This window comes from Schistocerca cancellata, chromosome 6 (genome assembly GCF_023864275.1).
Source record: "Schistocerca cancellata isolate TAMUIC-IGC-003103 chromosome 6, iqSchCanc2.1, whole genome shotgun sequence".
NCBI classification, from domain to species: domain Eukaryota; kingdom Metazoa; phylum Arthropoda; class Insecta; order Orthoptera; family Acrididae; genus Schistocerca; species Schistocerca cancellata.
Window position 1 is genome coordinate 576,641,997 of NC_064631.1, and position 12,122 is coordinate 576,654,118.

General features: G+C 39.8%; 1 protein-coding gene across 1 annotated transcript in view; it reads left to right on the forward strand.

Annotated features, from left to right (window-relative positions):
- Positions 1-2,634: 2,634 nt before the first annotated feature.
- The window catches only part of LOC126190694 (protein catecholamines up), a 52,274-nt gene continuing 42,786 nt past the window's right edge, over positions 2,635-12,122 (forward strand). Inside the window, exon 1 of the mRNA XM_049931152.1 lies at positions 2,635-3,773. Within this exon, the coding sequence (XP_049787109.1) occupies positions 2,963-3,773 (811 nt within the window). The 5' untranslated portion in view covers positions 2,635-2,962. The remainder of the gene's footprint in view (positions 3,774-12,122) is intronic.

Consider the following 12,122-nt stretch of genomic DNA (forward strand, 5'->3'; position numbering starts at 1 on the left):
TAGTTATATAAGGAAAAAAAATTAATCGTTAAGTGAAACAGAATGTCTGTTCCCTTGTAAATATTGTTTGATATGTCTGTAAGTAGGGCCTATATATTTTCGCCAGCAGGCAAATATCGATGTTATAACGTGTTATTTCACCCTCAGCACTGTGCCACACAAAATTAATCAAGAGCGTGCGTTGTTATTTTTACTTTGTCCATTAATGAACTTTACCGTTGGTATTTCCTCAGTTCCGAAAATATACTACAACTTTTTATTTTGTCGGGTTCAGCTAACTGGTGGCTGTCCGACCTTTGCTTAACGTGATTAAGAAGTATAAAGACCTTCAGTTCAGCAACAATAACTTTATTGCGAGCTCGTATCTGACGACGCCCGGCATGCATGGACTGATCGGAGTTACAAAATTTGCTTCCGGCCTCTACAGAAGGATCCTTAATCCTGGGAAAACTTCCGTAGTTATTGGAGAGAAAACAGTACTCGTCCATACAAGCCAGGAGGCACGGAACTACTAATTAGCTCAAAAAACAAGGAATAATAATAATAAACAGAACGTATATAAAAGCTAGAAAACACAGCGCCTCTAGAGGCTGGGTGCGGAACTACACAGACGTCGTATACAGTAATTACGACCGCACAGCACTGCCCTGACACACGCGCACACACCACACACACACAAGCACCGACGAGCTTGAATTAGCGCGCGGCAGCGTCGCTACAATTTCATAGATGAAATTTCGTAACCTCATTTTCACCGTTCGGAGCTAGGCTTCAACGAACTGACGTGATGTGAGGCGACGTCCAGTGTAAATGCACCCTGGCGTGGTGGTGACGTGATGTGATGTGCCGTGACGGTACGTTTACGTCTCGTGTGAATCGCCCTTTTCTAATTTTTAGTATCAATTACTACAGTTCTTTTGTTTAACTTTCCTTCTTATGTATTTTAATGGTAGGATGCACTTATTTTTCATTTTGGCTGTGCAGTTCATTTTTAATTCATTTTTTTTCGTAACAGTGTCTTAAGCCCGGTCCACACGCAACGATCTGTCTGCGCAGACATTGGCGCAGATGTCTGTACATGCAAAAGATCGCTGCAAATGTGGTGTGTTCACACGACACAAACCCCAATCTACTACTCGCCCGCCATCTGTCGGTGTAAAAAAGAAATATCCGTGGCAAGCGACTACGCTCCCCGTAAACGTCAAAAATTTAATTCAGTTATTTTGACATATAGAAATGGAGGAAGTTCTGTTGTGGTCTGCGTTCGCAACTTGTGTTGCAAAAAACATTCAGACCAACCGCAGGAAACAGAGAAGGCGGTCAAAATGGTGTAGACAGTGGTTGCTAAAGCGAAAGCAGTTTTCTCACCTACATTTACTGCGAGAGTTGCAGGGCGAACCTGTTTTGTTTTACATTACCTCGTGTTCCATTTCCTGGCACATTGACACTCCAATTTCATCTTCAATTGTACTCCTGCTTGGTCTTGGCGTTTCTTGATCACTACAAGAAAGCCAAGCAGATCAAAATACCATAACGTTGGCTGGTATACTTGATCTACTCTTACACCAGATCTCCTAGATTTCTGAACTTTGGATAACTCTTTTCGGCAAACAGTTCGCTGACAGACTTAATTTACTTAGCTTGCCTTCATGAACTCATCCTTCAGGACAGCGTAAATAGCTTCACATGTGTTGGGTATTATTTTACTCTACGCTTGTTTCGATATTGCAGTTGAAAATTCCAAATCCTTGTAGCTCCTTCCTGTTGCTAGGAATCTTAATGTTACCGCCAGCCGTTCATGAGGAGAAATTGCCCTTCTCATACAAGTATTTTTTCTCATAATATGAGGGGTTACAAGCTTTAAGAGATAATTATAAGTTTGGACATCCATCCGAAAATAATTTCGCCAGTTCGCAACGACTTTTTTTTATTACCGTTTATCTGTCTGCCGAGGTGTCAACTGCCCGCAATTTTTCAATTAGAGCATTGTATGCTGCTGTCTTATTGTCTCGGTCACTATGTCCATTACTTTTAATCTTCCACAAACATGGGTGGTTTCTATATATTTCAATGAATTCACTTACAAACTCTCGAGAACACTGACGAGTGTCAGTCATTTTAATGTCCTATGCGCACAAATACAAACACTAGACTGGCGCAAACAGCTGTTTCGCGCCAGATTTGTGGCGATCTCCTGTCCACACGCTCCAACTTGTCTGCGCAGATGTGGTTTGAACCCACAGATTTGAGAGTTTTCGCTCAAACCTCCAACTCCATCTTCCAGGTTTGCACACACCTCAGGTTGGTGCAAATCTTCTGTCCACACGCAACGATCTGTCTGCGCAGATGTGATGTGCGCAGACATTTGCGCAGACAGATCGTTGCGTGTGGACATGCCTTAACGCTTGAATTAACGATCACTTTAATTTCTCCTGTTGTTGCTTAATAGGTTGCAATTTCTAACTATTGATGAGTAATCTTTTAAAAGACTATGTCTTTTATCTTGAAATTACTCTCTTGTAGGATGATAGCCGTTGAATGTGCTACCATATATTGTTTTCGTTTCGTTCAGATGCTAAACAGTTGATGTGTCACATTTGTATTAGAATCTGAGGCAAAGAACAATCGATTCATATAGATATAGCCATTCGCGAAACACACTGACGTCGGCAACCTTGCGATGCAAATCGCACGCTTTAAATGTGATGATACAAATCTTTTAATTACTGTAATCCCTTAATTAACCTAGAGAATTGTCGATCACTTTCTACAGTAATATCTCCATCTCTTCAGGCTGTAAGTCCTTGGTTACAACGAGGCAGATCTCCGCGTCGATAACATGTGGAGCTAGGATGACATGTGACTGTAGTTCCGTTTAAGATTTTTCAGTGCTCTTTGCTTTGTTTATGTTATATTCGTGCAGCCGAAGTAGTGACACCTGTTGACGTAGTATTGATTCAAAATGAACAATTATAGACGTGTGTTATTTAAATTAGTTATCACTGTCATATTTGTTTTGGTTTTCTTCGGTTTACCTTTGGGTTGTTCGGCACATGAGGGCCATAGCCACGGCCATAGCCATGACTTATCGCAAGAATACTTCGAAGAAAGGCCATCTTACAAATATTCGAGAGAGGCTAACTTGCAAGCGGAAGAATTTGATCCCGAGGAACGTTTCCATAGAACAAAGTTATTGCAGGACATGTATACACTATGGGTGCAAGCTCTATGCTCAACGTTACTGATAAGTGCTGCACCATTTTTGATACTATTATTTGTCCCGTTAGACAACAGTAAGGAAAGGGAGCCTATGCTTAAGATACTGCTGAGCTTCGCGTCCGGTAGTTTGTTAGGTGATGCATTCCTGCATCTCATCCCCCATGCCCTTTCGCCTCACTCTCACGGCGAAAGCGATGGTGACGATCACGAGTCACACAGTCATTCTCATGATCATTCCCATAGCCATAGTCATACAGATGTGGGAGGAGAACCACACGTACATGACACCAGTGTCGGTTTGTGGGTTTTGCTAGGCATAATTACTTTCCTAATTGTCGAAAAATTCGTACGTTTAGTTAAAGGCGGGCATGGGCACACACACCACGTAGCACACAAAGAAAAACCGAAAATCCAGAAAAAGACAGAGTCAGATAATCAGAAAGTAGCCAAGAATGAAGGCGCTGGAGACAGAAGTAAAGAGAATGATAAGAAAATAAAAAAAGACAAACATGATATCAACGAGAAACGAGTAATAGATCAACATTCATCAGACGGTAAGTTTAATGTTCCTTCCTGTATAAGTGCCGGCATCTGTGGTCGAGCGGTTCTAGGCGCTTCAGTCCGGAACCGCGCTCCTGCTAAGGTCGCAGTTCGACTAGGGCATATGTGTGATTAGGTTTAAGTAGTTCTAAGTCTAGGGGACTGATGACCTCAGATGTTAAATCCCATTGTGCTTAGAGCCATTTGAACCATTTTTTCTTTACAAGTGAAGTATTTTGAAACGCCCCCCCCCCCCCCCCCTGACGCATGCTATCCTTCCATTAATTTACTTGGTTAAACTGGGTAGCAGTATTTGTAAATGGTAAATAATGGTGACGACATGAGTTACACATTGATGATAAAGTAGAATTTCTAATCTTAAGTAACTTCACCAATATGGGCAGCTATATATGATGAGTGCTGCTGTCATTGAGTTACTTTCTAGATTCCTGTTAGCTGTATATGCATTCCATTCACTTTGCTGACACCTTACGCCTTTACGCACACAGGTTGTTGTTATTTTGCAATTGGGTTTTGCATTAGGTGTTAGCAGTTACATGTACCCAGTACTGCTACTGAAATCATATGCTGCTGATTTCAGTATGTATATCATTAAAATATGTTTCTATACATAAATGAGTACTGCTTTGAGCAGCTATTTGAGTTTTTTGATGAAGTAACAGACTTGGAAACATACAAAATGATAGTTTACAGATCTCCAACAGGAAATTTATCAAATATACTTCATTAAGCAGTTAGAAAGAGCACTGGTAAGGCTTAGTCAAGGTCATTGTCTGTGGAGATTTCAATGTTGATTTCATCTCGGATAACACAGATATTACAGATAGCTAGCTTTGATTTGTTTTCCATAGGAACATTCTCAACAAGAATAGGAGGCTGTATTCCAACACTGCTTATAATTTAGTTAGGCCTATTTAGTTCTGAATTCAGCTGTCTTTGATGAAAAAGATGTGAGCCCCATAGCAGTTACATTGTTAATTCACAGTCAAATATGTGAATGAGAAAAGCTTGGTTTCACAGAATTATAAATGATGTAACTATTCAGAGAGTGTGAAAGATGAAAATAGGGAATAAGAAGGAATGACATGTGGTACATGAGAATTCTGATTTCTAGCTAAAATTATTCTTACAAGACTGTGTGTCCAGTTTACCTTTGGAACAGGTTAAGGACCTTTACAGTGGAAGCCAAGAGAAAGGCAAGCTAATACTGTGGAGTGGGTTAGTTAGTTTCATGGATAATTTTGCACAATAAATTTTAATGATGTGGAACGAGTCAATTTTACATTCAAATTAATTGCATTAATTTGTGAATATGGCTACATGCTGAATATTTATAAGTGTTTTTAAAATTTTATTTTACATTTTAAAATGTGCAGATGTGAGTTATTAATTTCTACCCCCCGCCCTTTACACATTACAATAATAGGAATTCTTCTACAGAATAGGAGGATAATGTTTTTCAGTTTGTTTCCTAATTTTGCTTTGTCAGACAAACATTTTGTATCACCAGGTAAGTGTTCAGAATTTTGTTGTAGCATTGTGTGCCCATTTGTTCTAAGGACAACCTGAAAAATGAGTAATGAATGTCATTTTTCTTTCTGTTATCCTTATGTACATCATTGTTCCTATTGAACTGTAATTGAGTATTTACAACAAAGTTTGTGAGGGAATAAATATAATATGAAGCAGTAGTCAGACTGTCCAACTCCTTTAACAGATGTCTACAAGGTGATTGTGGGTGAGCACATTTTTGTGTAATGAAGACTTCCTTTCTTAAAGATGACTTACTAAAGAACATTATTCTGTATGTCATTACAAAATGAAAATATATATAGAATTGGTCAACTTTCTGATTTGTCTCTCCCCTAAGATATGCCATGATTCTAAGTGAAAATGTGGTTGAACTAAGTTGTTTTATTAATTTCAAAATATGCTGCTTCCAGTTCAAATACTCATTAATATGAACACATGATAATTTTGAAGTTTCTGCACTATTTATTATTTCTTTACCATGTGTCATGCTTATCACTGATTTAGTAACATTTGATGTGCAGAAATGAATAGTTACTTCTTTAAAACTGAGGGTGAGACCATTCACAGAAAACTAGTTAGTGATATTGCTAAGGGCATTGGGACAATTTCTTCTGTTTCTGTATGTATGCTTGGATTGTTTGCAATCCTAGTGCCATCTGCAAAAAGAACTAATTCTGCTTATATATTAGATGGAAGATCGTTCACTCGAATGAGGAAAAATAGTGGACCCAAGATTGAGCCTTGGGAACCCCATACCTAATTTCTTCCCAGTCAGAATTACGTCCCTGGGCTATACTGGTTGAATTACTAAGTACAACTTTCTGCTTTTGTTTGTTTAGATATGACATTATCCATTAGCTGTTTATACCATCAAACCCATGAAATTTCAATTTATCTAGGATAATACTGTGATTCACACAGTCAAATTCCTTAGTCTGGTCATAGAAAATACCAACCAGTGCTATTTTATTGTTTAATGTTTGTAAAATTTGGTGAATTGACAAGTATGTGGCATTCTCCTACAAGAACTCTTCTGAAGCCCAAACTGTGATTTGCTGATTATGTTGTTGGTTTGGTGCGATACTATTGTAGAATACATCACCTTCTCAAAGATTTTGGAAATTGGTGTCAGCAGTGAAACAGGTGGGTCATTATTAACATCTCTCTTATCACCTTTCTTAAAGAGGGATTTAACAATGGCACACTCCAACCTCTCTGGAAAACCACCTTGAGTTAGTGATGTGTTATACAGGGTGAACATCGTGAACATCAATAAAACTGACAAACCACAGGGATGGATTCTGTACTGGAACTGGAGGAATAAAGCTGACAAACCACAGGGATGGATTCCGGACTGGAATTGGAGGAAAAAAGGCCCTGTGATCATGTGCATTGTTGCCATGGTAGTTAGTGCTGACGAGTGACAGTTCCTTTGACCACATGGTGTGTGTTCCTGCCTACTGTAAGCAGCAGAATGACCCAGTATTCATATCTGGAACAAGGATAGATGGTATTTGTGTAGGACCAAGCAGATGGGGGTGGTCAAGAGGCAGCACAGCTATACCAAAACAAGTATCCTCACAGACACTAACAACACCACACAACATTTCAAGCCCTTTTTGGGCATTTGTGTGATCACGGGTCATTTCAGATGTATGCATGTGCAGGGAGGTAGTGGGCTGCACGTACACCAGATTTAGAGGACCAGGTTCTACGTAATATTGAGACAAACCATAGTACTAGCTCAAGGCAAGTAGCTTGCCAACATGGTCTAAGCCAAAGTAAGATCATGTGTATCTTGCATGACAACCGTTACTATCCCTATCACCTGCAGCCCATGGAGTCCACTTTGAACGTCAGATGTGATGTGGATGCAGTGCATCTATGTACTGTGTTCCGGAACAATTTGTTGTCATTGCACGCGCACCATCCATTTCAGGCCACAATTTCATATGACATTTTTTCCTCCATTTCCCTTCAGGAATTAGTCCCTGAAGTTTGTCGGTTTTATTAATGTTCACCCTGTATATTTTGGACAAGGCCAGGCTTATTACATGGAAACAAATCTTGAATATTCTATTGGAAACACTGTCAAAACCAGATGAGCTTTTATTTTTGAGAGGAAGTATAATTTTATTTCAGAAGGAAGAGTTGGTGATACATTCATATGATGGAATTTTATGAGAGTTACATTTTCCACATACAGCTGTGATTTTTCTCTTATAACTGTTTGTCCTAATGCTTTCTACAGTATTTAAGAAATAATTATTAAATTTATTGGCTACCTGTTACTCATCACTTATGGCCCTTCTGTTCAGTTCAGTATTGATGTTATTCCGTTATGTCGCTGGTCGTCCTGTCTTTCGTTTCATTACATTACATATAGCCTTTAAGTCTGTTTTCAGAATTATGGATTTCTGACATTATGTGCATGTTCCCGGATTTTTTTAATGACCTTGCTTAGTATTTTTGAGTAGTTTTTGTAGTGTGCAGCTACTGCATGATCTACTTGTTTCTGCCAACAGATAAATTTCCCTTTTCCTTTCACAAGATACTTAATCCGTCTAGTGATCAATGGTTTTCTTTGTGGCTATTTAATATCCTTTTTTATTGGCTTAAGCAAAAAGCTATTTTCAAATAATGAGATTAATTTTTCATGGAATAGATAAGATTTCATGTTAGTATTTGGTTCATTATAAATTTCATCCTAGGTAACTATTCTTAAAAATGTTTATCCTGGAGTCATTAATTATTGTAACTGATTTACAATGAGGAGTATCCATACTGTAAAGCACTGTCTAATCCATCCTCACTAATGGTACACATTGATTAGAGAGAGCATTTATCACTGGGAAGTCAGTTATTTCTTGCTTTGATCTTCACCAAAGTAAATAGTGTCAGTTAGGGTCCTACTGTATTTATCTATTCATGTTTGAAAGTTAATTACTGGGATCAAATTCTAGGATCGAAATAAGATTTCCAGATCATTATTCATATCAGATTCCTTAGGAAATCTGCACTGAAGTCATCACGCTGTTAACCACTTGCTGCTGTCTGGCAGCACAGTAAGGAATCCAGATCCCTGATAAAAAATACAAAATTTCTCAGTGGGGGTCTATATACAGTTAAAATTAAAAGTGAGCTATTTTTCAGTATTAATTTACAAGCACACACTTCTGTGTACTGATCACTAAAAAAGCTACTTGTCTCAATATTTCTGAACATGTGTTCCATTGAAATATATGTAACAACTGCTTTTCCCATACTAGTTCTGCATGAATTAGCTAGTAGAATGTAATATTTTATATGTAACTTAGGAGAGTAACTTGCACCAGGAAGAGATCACTTTATTTCACACAGAAGAGAGGCTATAATTATGACTTAAAAGTTGTACTACAGACAATATTGAAAAATCCCTCACCATGTCATCAAACAGGGAAAAAACATACAAAGCACAGACAAAAAATTCCTAAAGTCCAAGCACAAAGCAAAGCCACTGTGGAGTATTATTAGGTATGAAACAAATGAACACAGTAAGGTAAAGAACATTCAGCTTTTATAATACAAGTAATAGCTTGGCTTGATGATAATTTGAATTAAGGTTCACTAAATTTAATAAATCCTACCTAACAGTAACTGGAAACACAGGGCAATGAAAAGTAGATCAATTGTATGGGCACTGCATTCTCCACTACCAGAAAACAGTTTTGCAAAATCAATTATTTATTGAATTCTAGAAATCATTAGACCACGGAATACAACACTCTTGTGGTTATAATGCTATTCCAAACAAAGTACTAAAGTCATATACTGACTTTGTTGTGTACCCTTTGTTTCCTTTGTAACCAGTGAATGAGTCAAGGTGCTTTTCTGGAAAAATGGAAATTTGCAGTGAAACACCAATTTATAAACATGGAGTTAATTATGTTACATATTTCCCTCCTTCCCTTGTTTTCAAAAGTTTTTTGAAAACTAGATTACGACAGTATATCGAACCACCATTCTGAGAATAACCTCTCAATTTGGTTTTCATAAATGCAGAAGCACTGTGTTGTTGATAGGTACACAAACAAAAGGTACAGAGCTCTGCTAGCTTTCTGAGTGAACTTCCTTTTCCAAGCTGGAAGGAAAAACACACACACACACACACACACACACACACACACACACACACACACACACACACACACACACACACACCCTCTGTCTTCCTACATTGTGCCTAGTTGGCTCCTTGCTGGCTCACGATGAGTGTACTGAGATGTGGTGTGGTGTGGTGTGGTGTGGTGTGGTGTGATATGAGGGATGTGGGGTGTGGTGTGAAGGATGGAGAGGGGTGGGAAGCAGGGAGGGGGTTGGGGGCAAATGTCTAGTGGCTTGTGACTTGTGGGAGAGTGGGGAGCCGTCTGTGGGCTATGTAGGGATGCAGGTAGAGGGGGCAGTTATGTGCTGTAAGGATAGCTCCCATGTAAGCAACCCAGAAAAGCTGATGGTGGTGGGGAGGATCCAGATGGCATGGGTTGTGAAGTGCCATTGCAACCTCACATGTTGTGCTCTGCTGCACGATGTCCCACAGGCTGGTCCACCTTGTTTTTGGCAACATTTTGTTGGTGGCCATTCATTGCAGTTTGACGGTTGGTTGGTTGTCAAACCAATGTAAAACACTGTGCAGTGGTTGCAGCAGAGCCGGTATATAAAATGACTGGTTTCATAGGTGCCCCTGCCTCTGATGAGGTAGAATTACCCTGTGACGGGACTGGAGTAGATGGTGCTGGGTGGGTGGTTTGGGGAGATCTGGGTCTTCCACCACCATCTGATCCCTGTGGCAGGGTATGGGGGGTGGGAGTGGCATAGTGACAGACTAGGATGTTGCGCAGGTTGGGTGGGTGGCGGAACTCATTCCAGTCCTGGTGGTGTTGGGTGACAAGGGGGTCACTCCTTTGTGGATGGTTCTTGGAATGGATGTGAGGATCAGGTGTGTGTGAGGATGTGGCACAGGAAATCTATTTGTGAATTAGGTCTGGAGGGTATTACCTGTCTGCCAAGGCTTTTTGTGAGGCCTTCAGCATACTGGGTGAGGAAGTTGTCATCACTTCAGAAGCATCTACAACAGGTGGAGGGATTTTTTGGTGTTGAAGGGGTGACACAGCTGTCAAAGTGCAGTTACTATTAGTGATTGGTGGATTTAATATGGACCAAGGTGTGGATGGAGCCATCTGAGAGGAGGAGATCGACATCTAGGAAGGTGGTATGATGGGTGGAGGAGGACAACACCTGGCTCCATCCATACCTCGGTCCACATGAGACCCACCAACCACCAACAGTAACTGCACTTTGACAGCTATCATCACTTCAACTCCAAAAAATCCCTCCCATACAGCCTGGCCACACATGTGTGTTTGTTACTGTCTGCAGTTTTTGTAGTTAATAGATTTAATTAGTATAAATTAACGCTCATCATCCCCTGCCCAGTTTGTGTCAGCTAGTTGTTTGCTGTTATCTCGCACCCTACTGTATGAAATCATGTGCCCAGCTGTCTGCCACGTGCCCCTCTACCTGCACCCCTAGCTAGCCCATAGACGGCTCCCCACTCTCCCACAAGCTGCTAGATACGTGTCCCCAACCTGCTCCCTGCTTCCCGCCTCTCTCTGTTCCTCGCCCCACCCCATCCCACACCCCCATCTGAAAGTGAGCAAAGCTTTGTACCTTTTTTTTTGTGTACCTATTGACGACGCAGCACTTTGGCCTTTTGGTGAGTCGTCTCCTTTATTCCTAAATAATTCATAATTCTCAACCAGAACATTGTGTACATTATCATCTCTCCTGGGAAAGACATATATGGTCTCACAAAAAAATTTGTTAGAAAATTACCCTGTTCATATTTTCTGTAGTCTTGTCACTGTGTGTGGTAGTATAGGTCATAAAATCCAAATAAATTAGTAAGGTTTTAAAGGCATTCTCCTTCATCAGTGAGGACATGTATTAACAATAAAAAACAGAGGATAACTTTAACAAATGTTACAGTAGGAGTAAGACTGAATTTTAGAGTGGGAATACATTAAATACATTGTCTTGCAAGATCTTATGTTTGACCTAGTCCTGTTTTAGGATTCTTAAAAACCTCTCTCTACATTTAATATGCTGACTCAAATGCATCCGTACCAGAAACACCAAGGATAATAGAATGAGCTTGCAACTGATTCACAGCAATCAGTTTAACTCTTTAATACTACAAAGACTTATACTGTGCATTTCCGAACAAAGAAAAACTTACAGGTACCAGTAGTAGAGATCAAAGAGCACACTGGATAAGGTGTCATGTTTGAGTTTCCTTGATATCCAGGTGGATAATAAACTGAGATGGCACTGACATGTAGATAAGTTCATGTAAATGCTCTGCTCAGCCTGCTGTACATCTACATCTATTCTCTGCAAACCACCTTGAGGTGCATGGCAGAGCATACGTCCCATTGTACTAGTTACTAGGGTTTCTTCCTGTTCCATTCACTTATGGAGTGTGTGGAAAGAATAATTGTTTGAATGCCTCTGTGCATGCAGTAATTATTCTAGCCATCTCCTCACAATCCCTGTGTGAGCTGTACATAGGGTGTTTCAGTATATCCCTCGAATAATCATTAAAAGCTGGTTCTTGAAACTTTGTTAATAGACTTTCTTGGAATAGTTTATGTATGTCTTCAAGAGTTTGCCATTTTGGTTCATTCAGTGTCACTCCCATGGATTAAACAAACCTGTGACCATTCGTGTTGCCCTTCCCAGTATACCGTCAATATTCCCTGTTAGTCCTATGT